This window comes from Aquila chrysaetos, chromosome 6, assembly GCF_900496995.4.
Source record: "Aquila chrysaetos chrysaetos chromosome 6, bAquChr1.4, whole genome shotgun sequence".
NCBI classification, from domain to species: Eukaryota; Metazoa; Chordata; class Aves; order Accipitriformes; family Accipitridae; genus Aquila; species Aquila chrysaetos.
Window position 1 is genome coordinate 35,216,577 of NC_044009.1, and position 15,854 is coordinate 35,232,430.

The following is a 15,854-nucleotide window of genomic DNA, read 5'->3' on the forward strand; positions in this document are numbered from 1 at the left end:
AATCTTGGGAGTCTACAAATTGTAATAAATATGGGGGAAATCTTTACATGAGCAAAGCTAGTGCTGAACATCCAGTGGCACCAGGATATCAGTTCTGGAGTCCTACCTGTTGTTAGCCACATCTGGTTCCTATCAGGATTTCCTGAGGCTGGCACTCTAACATATAGACAGAAGTTCCTGCATTTAACAGCTGAAATGCCATTTTGTTGTCCAGTAAGTAATGGAAAAACATAAAATAATTGTCCCAGTGCTGTGTCCTGGTGCCTTTGCTGTAACATTGTGTTAAGCGCAGAATGGTGCTTCCTCTAATTGCCATGTCATGGCACCTTCTGCCTTGCTGGAACTTTGGAAAGGTGGAGAGTGCATCCTTGCCTGTCTGCTTATGTAGCTATTGTCCACGATTATTTTTTTTCTACTCTCCTTTTTGAACCTGCTGATGTTTTCAGTCCCCATTGCCTTCTGCGGCAAAAAGGAGTTCAGCTGCACTGCGTCAAGATACATTTTTCTTTTTTCCCATTTTAAACTACTCCCTATGCTTTAAAGTTTCACTGAGCGCACCTTCATTCTGGTGTTGCAGGGTTTGCTGAATAACAGCTCTGCATTCACCTTATCTTCATGTTTTCACGATTTCATAGTATTTTGTGACTGAGACACCTTCTACCTCCCAATCTTCTCTCCAAATTGGACAGTCCCAGCCTTTTTAGTCTCTCCTTGGTTGCTCCATCCCCTTGGTGACTTTAGGTGACCTCTTTATGCTCCCTGACTCCAATGAGTCCTTCCCGAGATATGGAGTCCAGAAGAGCTTGCGGTACACGAGACCGGGCACACTAAGGTTTATACAGAGGCAAAATGATGCCCTCTGCCCTGTTCTCAGCATCCTTGCTTGTGCCGGCCAGAACATCGTTGGCGTTTTAGCTGCTGCACGCTTTGAGCAGATCATCTCCCAGTGCTGTCAGTGGTGACCTCGGTGTGGCTCCTGAGTTAGTTTGGCTTTCAAACCAACTTTTGGATGGTTTCATCCGTCCTGCGGGCAGGGATTGGAGGGGGTTCTGAGCTCGGTGCCCGCTCCCCTCCTGCAGCGGCAGGAAGGCGGCTGCAGGAGCAGCGCTCCTGTCTTCGGGCCAGAACTCGTCATGTCCTCGTTCAGGTACAGCATGCCTGTACCATGCGCCAGAGTTGCTCATAGGTTCTGAAAATCCCACATACGTTACAAGGTGTACAAAGTGTACAAGTAGCAACATGTCACACTCAAAATTTCCCGGAGCCCATTTTATTACACATAACCTTAAAGGTTAACAATCTTGTTGCTTCACGATTGAAAATCTCCCAAGCAGGAAACACTGAAAACCACCTTATTTAACATAAGTGAAGACATCTGAATTTTTTTGGACCGGGAAGGGGGAAATGAGTGTAGACCTACGGTTAAAAATCACATGCAAAACAGAAGATCTAATTCCATGATTGTCACAGACTTTTCATGATACTCTCAGCAGTGTAATTCAATGCCTGGTGTCTCTGTTTCTTTACCCACAAAAAAGAATAAATAACTATTTGCCCCCCCCCCCCCCCCCCCCCCCAAGAGTAGAGTTAGGCTAAATCTTTTAACGCTTTTAAAGTGCTTTCGAGTCTTTGCTTGCTGTACAAACACAAGGTTTGCTAATACCATTCACCATGTGTTGCTATCCAAAAGCTTCAGAATGGAAGTAAGCAAGTTAAGAAAGTCTGAGCTGTCAAAATATTTGTTACAAGGAGTTCTCGTGTTCTTTCCAAGTATGACTCATTTTCTTCTGTAAGCATATTTCTGCCTGCTTTGTTTAACACTGAATTCTGCATAACTTTGTATTGCAGAGCTGTAGGCTAAATTGCTTTGTGACAGATATCAGGCCATTTGATTAAAGTCATTCCAGGATTTTAAAATTTCAGAAAAATTCCACTCTTTTTTTCATTGCTTGGTCCTTTCACTTACAGGAAAATAAGAATAAAGAAATAATGTGTTAAAAAAAGACAGGTAACACAAGGGAATGACAAATGTTTCTTTGTGAATGGCTTAAAGGTCACTAAACTGTCCACTATTTGTCCCCAAACTATGGCCTGGCAGCTTAGTAGATTTAAAATACCATTAAAGTCCTCACAGATACAAAGATCTAAGAAACTGGAGTTTGTCACAGTTCATGTGTTCATTTTCAGTGGTGTAACGTGCATATTAAGTTCTCTTACAACAGCAAGGCATGTTCAAATGACCCAGTACAGACACCAGGATTCGAAGTAGCATGACTTGGTGTTCAGCAGCGTTTGATTTTCTCTCACAGTTGCAGTCTATTTGAGCCTCGTAGTTTTGCAGCTGGTAAAAGGAGGACTACTTGGTGATATTTCCTGTAATATTAGCACATATCAACATTCACAGTTTTATCTAGAGGTTTGCTATATTCGGTCCTTTTGTGAGAGCCCAGCTATTAGCTATTATCTAAGACTATCTGCTTTGTTTCAATAGCAACATAAGCACCGAACTCTAAAACAAATGTGAAGGGAAAATTGGACATATCCAGAGCTACCAACATTACCAACCTGATGCCCAGAGCACAGTTTTACTGCTCTGGCTGCGTGCTGGAAAGAGCTCTGGGTATTACATGAATACGTCTTGCATGACATGTGTTGCTTTGGTTTACTGACAAGGTTTTCTAAATGAAAAGACGTTAAAAAAAACCCCCACCAAACACAACCATAAAGACAAATTTCCAGGGAATCCAGGACATGTACAAAGGACAAGGAGTTGTTGTCTATGCAGGTTTATACCTTTTCTACTTTTAGTTTGTTTTACCCCGCCAGACCTTTACTCCAATGAGTCATCCTGATGCCTTTACTAGAATGACTCACTGAAGTAAGGTCAGTGAGCTCCTCATGCTCTGATTGAAGTGCAGGGGGTATTTTGTAAAGCAATTAAGCTCGAAAGAGCACAAAGCCAAGTCAGTGAGACTTTTGCTCAGTAATTGCTAAGGTACTTTTGAAAAATTTCCGTCTACCAGATCCACAGTCCAATGAAGTCATAGGGAATTTCCCCATGGTCTGCCATAGGCTTTGGATTAAGCCTAAGTTGTGTAAGCAAAGTTGCTATAAAGTATTTTAAAGAGTAAAATATAAAAACCTGGTATGAGAGAGTTCAGTAAGTAAGTTTTTCATTTAAGAAATGAAAGTTTGATTGAACAGATCGATTTAAGAAATGAGAACATTGTTGAATACAACTTGAAATAGCACCAGCAGCTCATGAAGCAAGGAATTTCCGTTGGGAGAAGAAAGGAAGGGAGCAAGCCCCCCAGCTGCAGGAGCTCACCATGAGGGTCAACTCTGTCTCTGGCCCTGGAAGCATCAGGCTAACTCATGGAGGCCCCGCACTGAGGCAAAGCTGAACTTAGAGCCTGCCCTGCCGTGAGAGAGGTTGTGAGGGTTGATTCTACCAGGAGAGATAAAGAGGGAGCAATATTGACACAGGTTGGCTAATCAGGAAAAGCCCAGTGCTAGCAATGCAATCGGAGACACAAATCCATTCCTCAGTAAGACCAGAGCTAAAGGAAAACCTGTATCAGTCAGCAGAGCACTTGGTGATGAAAGATGATTTAATAAAACATTGAATTTATTCTCTTGCAAGGGCAGGAAATAAGCCCCGTGATGGCGGATATTAAACTGATACCACCATTGCTTTCCACTGAAAGACGGTTCTGTCGGCACTGGCTTTGTTTTGCTCATTCCCCATTTTTCTTGCAATAGAGAAGTCTGTAAATAAAGTGCCAAACCCATTAATTTACTGCTGTGTAAGTCGGGGTAAGTTACAGTCCATATTACACAGACGTGGGGCACTAGCAGCGCTCGGCAGTGTTATTGCTCCATTCGTCTCACGCCTTTTTCCTTTAAGGAGCTGAGGTCCGAGGTGGAGCTGGAGATCTTGGGTGAGACAGAAGGTCTCAATCTCTCTTTCACAGCCATCTGTAACAATGGGACCTTTTTTCCACATCAGAAGAAATGCTCTCATGTGAAAGTGGGAGACACAGTAAGTAAAGAACAAATTCTCAAAAGACATGAAGTCCACAGAATTTAGGACCCCAAGGCAGAGAGTTTGCTCTTTAATAAATAATCTTCCTCCAAACAAGTTACAAAAAAGTCGGCAGCATCTATGACCCTCTTGTTCTGTCCTCTGCACGTGCTTCCAGAGCACCCTGCAGAGCTACGTGTGCTGCAGCTCTGAACAGCCACCTTTTTTTCTTCCAGGTCTCTTTCAACGTGACTGTAAGTCTCTCCTCCTGTGAAAAAAACAGAAGGCGTATTGTGATAAAACCAGTGGGGCTCAGCGACACGCTGGAAATGGAAATTCATCCCCAGTGCAACTGTAACTGTCAGGCAAAGGCCGAGGCGAACAGCCCAAAATGCAACAAAGGGAGAGGATCGTTCGAGTGCGGGGTGTGCGTCTGCAGCCCGGGGTACGTGGGGCCGCACTGCGAATGCGACGAGAGCTCCCTCGGCACCAGCTCCTGCAAGGGCTCGGCACAGCAGAGCTCCTGCAGCGGGAGAGGCGACTGCTACTGCGGGCAGTGCGTTTGCCACCCATCCCTGTACGGAAAAGTGTACGGGCCGCGCTGCGAATGCGATGACTTCTCCTGTGTGAGACACAGAGGGCTCCAGTGTGGAGGTACGGTCCCTTGACGCTATTTTAGCGGCTGCATTTGAGAGCTTTATCGTCTCACTCTCAGCTATGAGCTTGTGAATCTCTATTTTCATCACGTATTCAGTTGCAATCAGTTCTGTATAAAGTGTTATATACTATTTCTGAGCGATCTTTAGACTTAAAACAAGAAACAACTTTTAACCCTGTTTGCAAATTTAAAAATGAGACACCTTTAGCCACTCCATAGCTAGTCTAAGTTGGCATGGCTTTATTGGAGCGTATCAGCTACCATCACACTGGGCCAGATTTTAAAGGCTGTAGATGATCGTAGCTCCAAGGAAGTTTAGGTAAGTATATTGACATACATCAGTGTTAGCCAGTGTACAATTTCACTCTAACATAATTACCAAAGCATAGCAATCTTAATTAATTAATCTTAATTAATCACTTTTAGGATAATTCTGATATTTTTATAATTTTAACCCAGTAACCACAATGATTCTCGGTTTATCTTAGTAAGATACAATCAGAATTTGAGAACTTGTATTTCTAATTTTTTTCCGGGCTGTACCATTATAAATCAGAAGTGATTATATTGAAACAATGGGGATAGCATTAAACTGGCAGGAACCAGCAATGAGATTGTGCTGAACAGATAGGCTGAAATTATGCTGCTATAAATGAAAAGAGGATTTACCCATTAGGTTGTGCACTGTCAGGAGATAAGATCTGTGTGGAGGACTCCAGTGAAGAGAATGGAGCTGCACTGGCTTACAGCCAGTCTAAGCAAAAATTTGATCCCCTGGCTTAAAACTGAAAATGCTAGGGAAGGAAGAAAGATGTTTAAGAGTGAGAAGAGTTGGAGAGGGGAAAATATCTACGATCAAGGAGAATGATTTTAATGGCCATCATTCAGATTCCTATTAAGAGACTGATTTGAAGTATAATAAATATTTTTCCAGGCAATGGTGACTGTGACTGTGGAGAATGCATGTGCCACAGTGGATGGACTGGTGAATACTGTAATTGCACAACTGACACTAGCGCCTGCATCGCTGAGGATGGGACGCTGTGCAGTGGGAGAGGCGAATGCATCTGTGGGTCGTGTGCTTGCACCCATCTGGGGGCTTCAGGCCAAACGTGTGAAAAATGTCCTCTCTGCGGTGACCCTTGCACTTCCAGGCGGTAATGTGCTGGTTTTACGTCTCTGATGTTTGTATCATCCAGGTATCTCTTTCCTATACTGCCTCAGCAGCATGCTTACTGCCGCTGCTGTAAATTGGATTTACAGACCAGAACCCAAGAGCTTCTTTGTCCTTTGAGACGGGTAGTCGTAACTCATACATCAACCATTTATCAGCATTACTCTTGTACAAAAAGACTTTATGGAAAACAGTTTAATCACCTTCAAGCAGCACAAGTAACACATCACACTTCCACTGCTGTCCCTGGCTGTACAACTAATCAGAATGGTGGGCTTATACGATAACATCATACAAAAACAGATGAACCTCCTTCCAGTCCACAGTACAGAATGTAAACATCCCAGCATAGCTGCTACAGCAAAATTGAGGTCTCTCAGAAAAATTTGGCATTTGTATCACCGTTCTCATGCATATGAATTAATAAGGTCACACTCTCTGCTCAAGCTTTACGCATGTGCAAATTCATAGTCCAAATTCAGTTAAGCTTGGCTGAATTAAAGAGGCCCAACTATGATAAACTAGGTCATAGTCTGAGGATGAAATCAGTGGGTAGCTGTATGTCATGTATAAGTTGATGATAAATTGATTGTAAAGGGTGAAGTGTCTTCTGTTCACTGAGCATACAAAATTTATGTGGCTTTCCTGCTGTGATGCATGGTGTATGTTATGCTGCATGATAGGAAAAGCAACCAAAAATGTGTGACATAAAGCTGACCACTCTAAGTACACTTATGCTCGTGCTTGTATTGTGAGCTCTTGTAGGGCTAAAGTCGGTCCAAAATGAGCAGTCTTCAGTAGAAATTTAAGCTAGAAGTTGAATTAGACTTCACAGAATACATGTTATTAATGACCCTGGTTTTGCTTGCTGAGCGCCGAGTCAGTGTAGGTTGCATTAATGTTTCATGATGATGTCATGTCTACTTATTTAGAGCTGAGGCCCATTTCTCTTCCATACCAGCTCTCTGCCATTGTATTTTCATGCCTGCCATTGCAGTCTACACTATATCTGAGATGAGAAGCTATTCTAAGGCATGTGATTAAATCGTCATTCATGTTAGTGCTAAATTTGACCTACAAAAGTGAGCCTATCAGTTTGTTCAAAGCTTTAAGTAAAGAGAACTTCTGCATGCAACTCTTCTAAACACAAAGGACAATGCTGCTGCTTTGCCCAGTTTGGCAGAGAATAAGAAATATAAAGTTACACGATGGGCATTACATTAGCCTATTTAAACATGTATATTGTATGCAGTGTTAGATCTTTTCTCTCTGTTTCAGTGTCTTCCCTTGCTGAAACGCAGGGCAGGGAAAGCCAAAAGAGAGAGAACATTGGGAATACCTGGGTAGGGTAACCGAGAGAGCTGAAAGACCAGGTCAGAGGGGATTGAGATCAATGGCTAGGCAGCTGAGAAAAAAAGTGGTAGTATGAGAAACATGGCAAATATGACAAAAACACCAACAACAGTGAATTTGTCTCCATGAGATAGAGGCTATCCCATTACCCGCTTGCTTTTACTATTTGCCATCTCCAGAGCGAGTGATATGGTCATCTCCATCCCGTGAAGATAATCTCAGCAGCCTCAGCATATTCCCATGGATATATGTAATTCAATGCAAGAAGAGATGGCCAGTTTGGGGGGGGATGTTTTGTTGCAGTTCTTCTCTTTTCTTTTCTTTAAGCAGTTGGTCCTTCAGGCTGCTTCTCAGAGTCTCAGCCCCTCAATGTGGATGAAACTATTTGTGAAGAATCAGCAAGATACATTTTTGCATCAAAAATTTTCATATATGAATTCTGCTCATTGTTGCCTTTTTCCATGAATAAACTCTGGATTTATTAAAATCCTCATTGGCTTTCTGGGAAGATTTTCAGAGACTTCTAAAGGAATTGGTTTAGACTCCGTTTTTAAATAATATTTCAGTCATTCCACCATTAAATAAAGTAAATAATTTTCCAATAAATTGCATTAATATAATTAGGATCTAAGTAAGCAATTCCTGAGACAAGTAATCACATTCAAGATACATCTGTTGAGACACCTGAATAGTGTTTTAATACATTATTCAATAGACTTTCAACAAAGGAAGGTTTATAGTAGGTGCCCCAGCTTGATCTCTCTGAAGTCGATTTCAGATATTGTTCATCTGATAGGCATTCCTTCAGCTGGTATTTAGCATGAGCTTAGTTCAGAATATTTATTTTTGAAAATGAATGTTATGTGTGAGTAACCACATGTCTTTGATAGACCTACATGAATAATGTTGCCTGGGGTTCTGTCTGGTAGCTAATAAGCTGGGAGAGAAAAGAGGATGAGAGCGAGCTTATCCACAATACCTTTATTCAGGTGGGGGTTTTTTTTTGGTTGGGGTTTTTTTTTTTGGTGGCAATACCTATCATATTTCCGAGAACTACTGTATCCATAGCACAAGACCTTTTGTTTAGCTTCTTTTTAAAATGCAGATGCATACATACTGGCTTTTATGTTGTTGCCTTGTGACAGGCAGAGATTGATGAGCTGCTGAATTATTTTCTGCAGGAGCTGTGTGGAATGTCACTTGGCTTCCGATGACAAGTCACTGGGAGAATGCAGTGAAAAATGCAAATTGGTTGATGCAACTATCAGCACCACAAAGGGTTTGTATACTCAGTCTTCCTTTTCTGTGTGTGCGTGATTAGTGATAGTTTCCACTTTCAGCAATTTTATATTTGAAAGTAGCCTTGTTTTTCTGCCGTGGAATTATATTATGGCTCATAAGGCAATTCCTGTCTGTCTACGGTTCTTCTGCGGTAAGTAGGAAATGCATATCAGGGCTGGTATTACCCTTCCAGGTTAATTAACTCACTGGATCACGCCTACTTTCTAAGCAGTTTATGTAAGAAAGTATAGAATTTAATAAATACCAGTCCCTGCAAATCAATGGCTGATGAAAGGCCCTGAGTTTAAGTCACGCCTGTACCATGAGTTCCAGTGTGGCTTCTTTTACCATGCAAATGCAAAACCTGACTCCAGTCCTTATGCAGACTGTTGATTACAGTTGGCAACTAGATACAGCCCTTTTACCTGTGGCAAAGACATTTCTAGTAGTCTAAAGGCTAAGCACAATTTTCAGTTGCTTGCTTTAATTAAAAACTGCCCCCCAACAATAGGAATTTCTGGAATAGGAATTAACCTTGAATAAAATAGTACTCTCAGAAAAAAAAAAATAACTTAAAATGAAATAGTGTATCTTTTTCTTTCCTGTAGAGGAAGGTGCTTGCCTGTTCAGTAGGCAGTCTGTATTTATTCTAATTGCAATTCTAGTCCCAATCCTATGGCAAAATGCAATTGTTAGGTGAGGCATAACATAGGTACATATATCCACATCACAGATGTACCATAAGTATTAAATAAGACAAATGTAAGAATTAGGATGACAATGCAAAATGCTGTATGCACATCTACGGTTTGTGTCTCCAAACTTGGAAGCCCATCCAGAGCTGCATGCATGCAGAAATTTCACTGATGTACATCTTTCCAACAAAGCTACACCTTTTGTTTTTGATGACTTTACTCCATAATACAGAGCTTAAAAGTTGCAAATATTGCCCTTGTAAGGAAAACTAACTCTACTTTTGTATTTTTATTGAAAATATTATTATGCTTTGCCTTTCTAGACATCAGTATTTGTTTATAAACAAAAAAAAAATGTCTTTACAAGCTTCAAAGCACTTTTATTGTATCTCTGTAGTTAGTAAAGTTTTCAGGTTGCTTTTGCCAGATGGCAGGTATTTGTAGCTAGGAATATATAAGACATTCTACTTTCAAATATAATGAATACTAATCAAAAGCAGAAACAGTCATTTATATGGCTCTGTTTATGTACACAGAGGTCACAGGAATATGAGCATGATAACATCATCTCCTGTTCCTGCTTATTTCCTTTTTTTCATGTCCTGTGCTTCCCTGATTGGGACTGTCAGCTACTTCTTTAGATTTAAAATTTATTTGCAGCAGTTACAGCAACTGCTGTAGTGAAGGCTGGGTAACTGCTTCCACACTAACCCCTCAAAAAAAAAAAAAAAAAAAAAAGCTGTTGCAAACTGTGTTTCATCTTAAATGCTTGTGTAATAGCTCAAAGGGTTTGTTTTGGCATGGAGGTAGCGTCAAGAGGAAAAAAAGTCTTCAACAAAATAATAATAAAAAAAATCCTAAAATCAAACCTTTATTACCTAAACAAACAAAAAAAAAAAATTTGAAAGTGGTATAACTAGACCACCACAAAATATTTAAGACAGTTTATTGAGCAACTTCATATGGTAGCATACTGCTTCTTTCTGGTTTATATTTCAATTTCTTTAATGCTTCGAGGATTTATGAAAACTAGAAATAGCTCTAGGTTAAATAAAATATTAGCACTTTAAAGATTTACTTTCTCTTTTGCATGTGTATGTTGCAACAATGACTGGAACTGTGGAGCAATAGAAAAAAAGGCGTAGTCTTTACATTTTCCTGTTTTCTGGGAATGCCTATTTTAGCCTCTGATCTGTGCCTTTCGCCTCCTCTGCTTCGGTTCTGTGGGTGCCGCGGGTTTCTCCTCCTGCTCCGCCGCAGCAGGGTCACCGGCACGGCCGCGGTGCGGGCAGCCTCTCCGCCTGGGCCGGGGATCCGGCAGGGCACGGGGTGGCACAGCAGCTCTGGAGCTGCTGATGGCTTCACATTCACTGGCCTTATCTCCACGGCAGGCATCGCTTTCGAATATTTATTTTCATCCTTTTTTAATATTTGAATAGTAAATCAGGCTAATCGCCCCCTTGCCAGATGGGTGTAAGAGGAGCCCTTGTTGCAATACTCGCTACACAGGAGGAACCGCAATTCCTAAAAAGTGGCTCCTGCCGCCACCGCAGCCACAGGGCACCAGGCTGCTCCTGCCACAAGCCCAACAGGGACAGTTACACTTTCCTTGGAGAAACGGAGGTTTTCCTACCACATAGTGTTGACACTGCACAAATTCCCAGTACGGCAACAAAGTGGATGCTGGAGCCTGAGCAAACCTCTATATCGGCACTGCTCTGTTGTTCTGACTCAAAGTGAGACAAAACTGTTCAAAACCAGCATTTTGTTGAGCAAAAGACAAACAAGAAAGGGCATAATGACATTTAAATTTACAGTCAATCTTTTTTTGTTGAATCTTTTATCTAAGTATCTGTTAGGAAACAGTCTTTCACTCTTTGAGGCCCCAGCTTGCCCGTTACCCAATTCTTCTTCCAGCGTGACTCCAGCGATTTCAAATACCATTGAAATTAATGGAATTAGGCTGCAGGCAGAAGTGGAGAAAGTATGATGATTCACTGCAGAACTCAGAAAGTTACACAGGTGTAAATTACAGGAGTTTACCTACCTAGGCAAATTTTTGTACTGATGAACTGAGAATAATCTATGCAATAGTCTCTTTTAGTGATCCCTCATCCTAAAAATAACATCAGAGAAATAAAAATACTAAGCATAAGCTGGGTTCTGAATAGCTTGAACTGGCATCTTTGCTTTCATTTCTACATCCTTGCACATAATCAGATTTCTGCTCCCCTTGGTCTCAATTAAGTTAAATTAAGAATCACAATTTAAAAATAATTATTATATTTGCAGTTATTGCCTTCTGGATGATATTTAGAAGATGCCTGCAAGTTTTTCTCTGCCTTCAGAATAGCTAACAACTACCCTTTTCCTTCTTCTTCTTCTTCTTCCTCTTCTTCTTCTTCTTCTTTTTTTTTTTTTTTTTTAAGCAAGCTAATATTCTTTGGATCTGCTTGCTTAAAAGAGTTGGGAAACAACAAATATTGCAAAACTTGTGGCAGTGTTACTGGAATTGTGACCTGGCAACGAGTGCCATTAATTCAGTACACTCAGTCTGCAGTTTGTGGCCCTTCCTCCTAACAAAACCAAATCTTGTTAAATCAGCAAGCCTTGTCTGCCTGTCACCTTGATAGATAACACATTGCTCTGCCACCAAGGACAGGCAACAGCTTAAATGCAAGATTATCCCAAATCAAGAGCATGTTTCCATTGAAATTCAATCAGATGTGATTCTCTTTTCATAACAAGCAGAGAAAATGACTGTAAGGTAGTCAACTGTTTATACTTTCTTATTTTCTATGGTGTTTAATAGTGTTTTCTATAAGATCAAACATTATGATAATAAGCAATATGAAAAAAAAAAGAAAAAAGTACAAAAGTGAGCACTTATTTCTTTATGTACCATAGGTTTCTTTAAAATCCATAGTCCTATCTGGTTCCTACTTTACATTTCATTACTCTTCATATTAAAGTTTGAGGACTTAAGATTTTTAGTACAGTTGCTTATGAAATTTCAATAAGTGTTTTGAATGGGTAAGAAATAATGGAGAGTGACAATTATTTTTAAAGAAATGTTTGAGAAGCTTACTGTATTTTCTTGCCTCTAAAAATAAAACCTAAGAAGTTTTTCTAAAAATGTATTGAAAAGCATACCTAGATTTCCAGTGCTGTTCAAATCATGGGTTACATGGAAACATAATAGGCGTTCAGCCTCAGAGGTATTATTGCACACAGTTATAAGGCCAGACATTTTTGCTCTGTAAAAATATTATATAATGGTTATGCTCCAAATTACGGCATTTCTGGCTCTGGACCTGTAGTCTCAATTTTCAGTCGTCTTATTTGCTTTATATTTTCCCTCACAGCCAGCTTCCTCCTGTCTCCCTGTTCCCTTTGAATGAACATTTCTCCGCAGAAAAGTTTTCCCAGTTAGGAATCATCTGGGGGAAAAAAAAAAAAAAGTTTTTGTGGAGATCTACATTAAATGGAGAGACAAATAAATGGGGGCAGACTGTCATCTCGGGTCACTTTTTATCTGCTTCCCTTGGAATCACATTACAAAGATCCCAGAATTGCAGTTTTCTGTTATTAATCTATATTTATTGTTGTAACAGTACTGGACACACTAATCTTCGAGAGGACTATTGTGGAAGAAATAAATGGGAGCCCTTTTAACAATATCCATTGCTGTTTGATGTATGTATATCTCCTTCTGAAACAGAATCTAGACATGGTAGGACGAACTGTAAACCAAAGAGAACATACTGTTTACTTTGTCCTATAAGTGGGGACTATTACATTTCCTAGACAGCTGGTGGTTAAGCATCTTGGAAGCACTTCCAATTCATTGATATTCACAGTAGTCTAGATTAATAAGGTGCACTAGACGGTCGATGCAGATTGACAACTTGTGGATCAGTTCTTTGGAAATATAAGTGAAAAGTCAGAACAAAACAAAGCTTGGGTTGGAGGAAAAGTTGTTAAATCCAGTAGAATTTCTGAGGGTATTTCTGCTTTCATCTTTCACTCTTTACCATCCACAGACGAGGCTGTGACAGACAGGATGCCAGCAGTCTCTCTTGTTACTATGTGTTAAATTTCATTTGATCTGATGAATGACTTTTTTCCCTCCCTCTGCAGATTATTCAGAGGATAAATCCATTCCCTGCTCTTTGCAGGGGGAAAATGAATGTATAACCACATTTCTACTGGCTATGGATGGACAGGGAAGGACAGTCATTCATAGCATAGAACAGAAAGGTAAGCAGTGAATATTGCTTTTTCTACATGAAATCTGATTTAAAAACACAGGCAGGGTGAGCTATCTAGAAGCTGAGCTGTTTTAAGCAGCACTGCACCTCCTTGTGTTTGTAGCTCTCCTCTGCCCAGCCAAAAGAGCACCTCCTCAAGTACGTATTTAATGTGTTAGAAAAATAAATACTTGGCCTTTCATGAAAGATGGGCAGAACGATCCCTGGGCTGCAAGAGTAAGTTCATTTTTCTAAAGCCCCATGCAATTATCAGATGATGATACCAAATGTCATTTGCATTATATGAGAAAACTATAATTCACTTTGAAATGACATGTATTTCGTAGATGGACAAATCTCCAAAAGACTATCTGATTGGGTATACCTGATGAAATTCTAAAATATAATTACGTTTAATGTTGCAGCATCATTAAGCTTTGAATATTTTGCATAACTAACAGATATTCAACCAGTCTCCTGATATCCTTTCATTTAACATTACTTCTTTATTTACTGTTGTTTCACTACTGATTTTTCATTAAAGCTCCTAACCATGTAGGACAGGAGAGAACAGACACCACTTTTCAGCTGCCAAACAGTTTAGTTTCCAGGCAAAGAAAATGCCTTTTTTGGGGGGGCGGGGGGCAGGAGATGGACATGACACACCCAGTGTCTCAGTGCTAAATGTTAGATAAGTTTTAGGGAAAGCCATGCAGAATTGTAACCTCATTCCGTTGGCACAAATGGCATTTATTTTGTGAACCATTTGTGCAGCCTTTCTGTAGCATACATGTGAAAACGAAAGGGATTTCACTGCACAAAAAAGCAGCTTCTACCATAAGAACAGTAGTCCGGTTTTGTATAGGTTACTATTACAGCAAAGATGGTTGTAACAAAGCTAGTACTAAAGAAGCACATCCCTTTGTAAACTACACCCCTAAAATTCAAGAATTTAAGGGTAAGATTTTCTCTTTATTAAATACATTTACTATGCATTTTAAGTAGATCTGAAAAAAACAAAAAAAAAAAAGTGAAAGAAATATCTCAAGGAAAGCACAGTTCATTAAACGCTGTGTAGTGGCCCTCCCACAACCCTACGATAAGCAGGTTCACTGTCATCTGCTGTTCTGCTCCTGGGCCTTGAAACTACTGTGCTGTGGCGGCTGCAATGCATGCAGATATGAACTGAGATGAGACCTTCAGAAATGCTCTAGAAATTGATTTCATTTATGGAACCAAACTCAAGATGGTACCAGTAGCCAGACCGTTAACCCACTGCTCAAGCCAGACCCCTCAGAATTAGTTAAATGATGACATCAAGCAAAAAAGTAACGTGAAATACAATCATGTAAGCCAAATAAGACTGAAATGAAATCTTCAATGTCCTTAACCCATGGTTCAGCAAAATAATTTGTAAAATACTAGCGTTCACCAACTTTCATGAACAATACTTTTTAATATTAAAATAACCAAACTTCTTTGCATTTTGGTGAAGCAAAAACTTCAGTTTTAATTTCGACTCTCTGAAATATTGTATGATAAAATTTATTGCAGAACTTGAAATGCAAAATGCCTTCAAATTCTTCAGTCCAATGTTTTCAGCACGTCTAATGGATTTTTTTCCTCTATGTTTTAATGAGTGAAATGCAGTTTCCTCTGTTTTTTCAATATCATTGGTGACTTCACCCCGATACAGATTTTGCTAGAATCTTTTCCTCTGTAACACTCTAAATATCAGTTAATTGAAGTAGAGCTTCAGCCGTAATATTGTAAAACTCATAATCTTGTCAACTCAGCCCTGGTTTTTAGAATTATATCGACACAGATCTGAAAATTATTTTCTAACATTTCTCTTCAGAATCTAGGTCTGTATCCAGCAGCTGCTAATAGACATGGTAAAAGAGCAGTGGAAGAAGTTAGCAATTAATTTTTTAAACATTTTAATGCCATATTTTTCAGCCAGTTTCACAAACCCTTTAGCAAGCTAGCAGGAGGAAAATAACATAGACTTGAAGGAAAAGGCATGCACAGTTCACAGCAAATGAGAAGCCCACCATGCCTCTTGGATGTTTTTAATTGCCTAAAATTTATTGATAGTCATAATTAGTTTTGTTTCCACAGATTGCCCACAGCTTCCAAACATCCCAATGATAATGGTGGGTGTCACCCTTGCTATCCTTCTCATTGGCATTGTTTTACTTTGCATATGGAAATTACTGGTGTCAGTTCAAGACCGAAAAGAGGTGGCCAAGTTTGAAGCAGAAAAATCGAAAGTTAAATGGCAAACGGTATGTTAACTGCATTGATTTTATATGAGGTTCTTTAATTTGCTTGCATGATGCACAACTGCCTTTGAAATTCTGTGTCTTGGTTTTGTTCTTTTAAATTGATAGATTTTACTGATAGGTTTTCACTACAT

The 15,854-nt window shown here is 39.8% G+C and overlaps 1 protein-coding gene across 2 annotated transcripts in view; it reads left to right on the forward strand.

Annotated features, from left to right (window-relative positions):
• Positions 1-15,854, forward strand: part of ITGB6 (integrin subunit beta 6) — a 51,718-nt gene that overhangs the window by 30,435 nt on the left and 5,429 nt on the right. For both annotated transcript variants that reach the window (XM_030019124.1, XM_030019123.1), the window contains 6 exons: positions 3,908-4,042; positions 4,261-4,678; positions 5,617-5,839; positions 8,391-8,488; positions 13,326-13,445; positions 15,557-15,723. In XM_030019124.1, the coding sequence (XP_029874984.1) occupies positions 3,908-4,042; positions 4,261-4,678; positions 5,617-5,839; positions 8,391-8,488; positions 13,326-13,445; positions 15,557-15,723 (1,161 nt within the window). The remainder of the gene's footprint in view (positions 1-3,907; positions 4,043-4,260; positions 4,679-5,616; positions 5,840-8,390; positions 8,489-13,325; positions 13,446-15,556; positions 15,724-15,854) is intronic.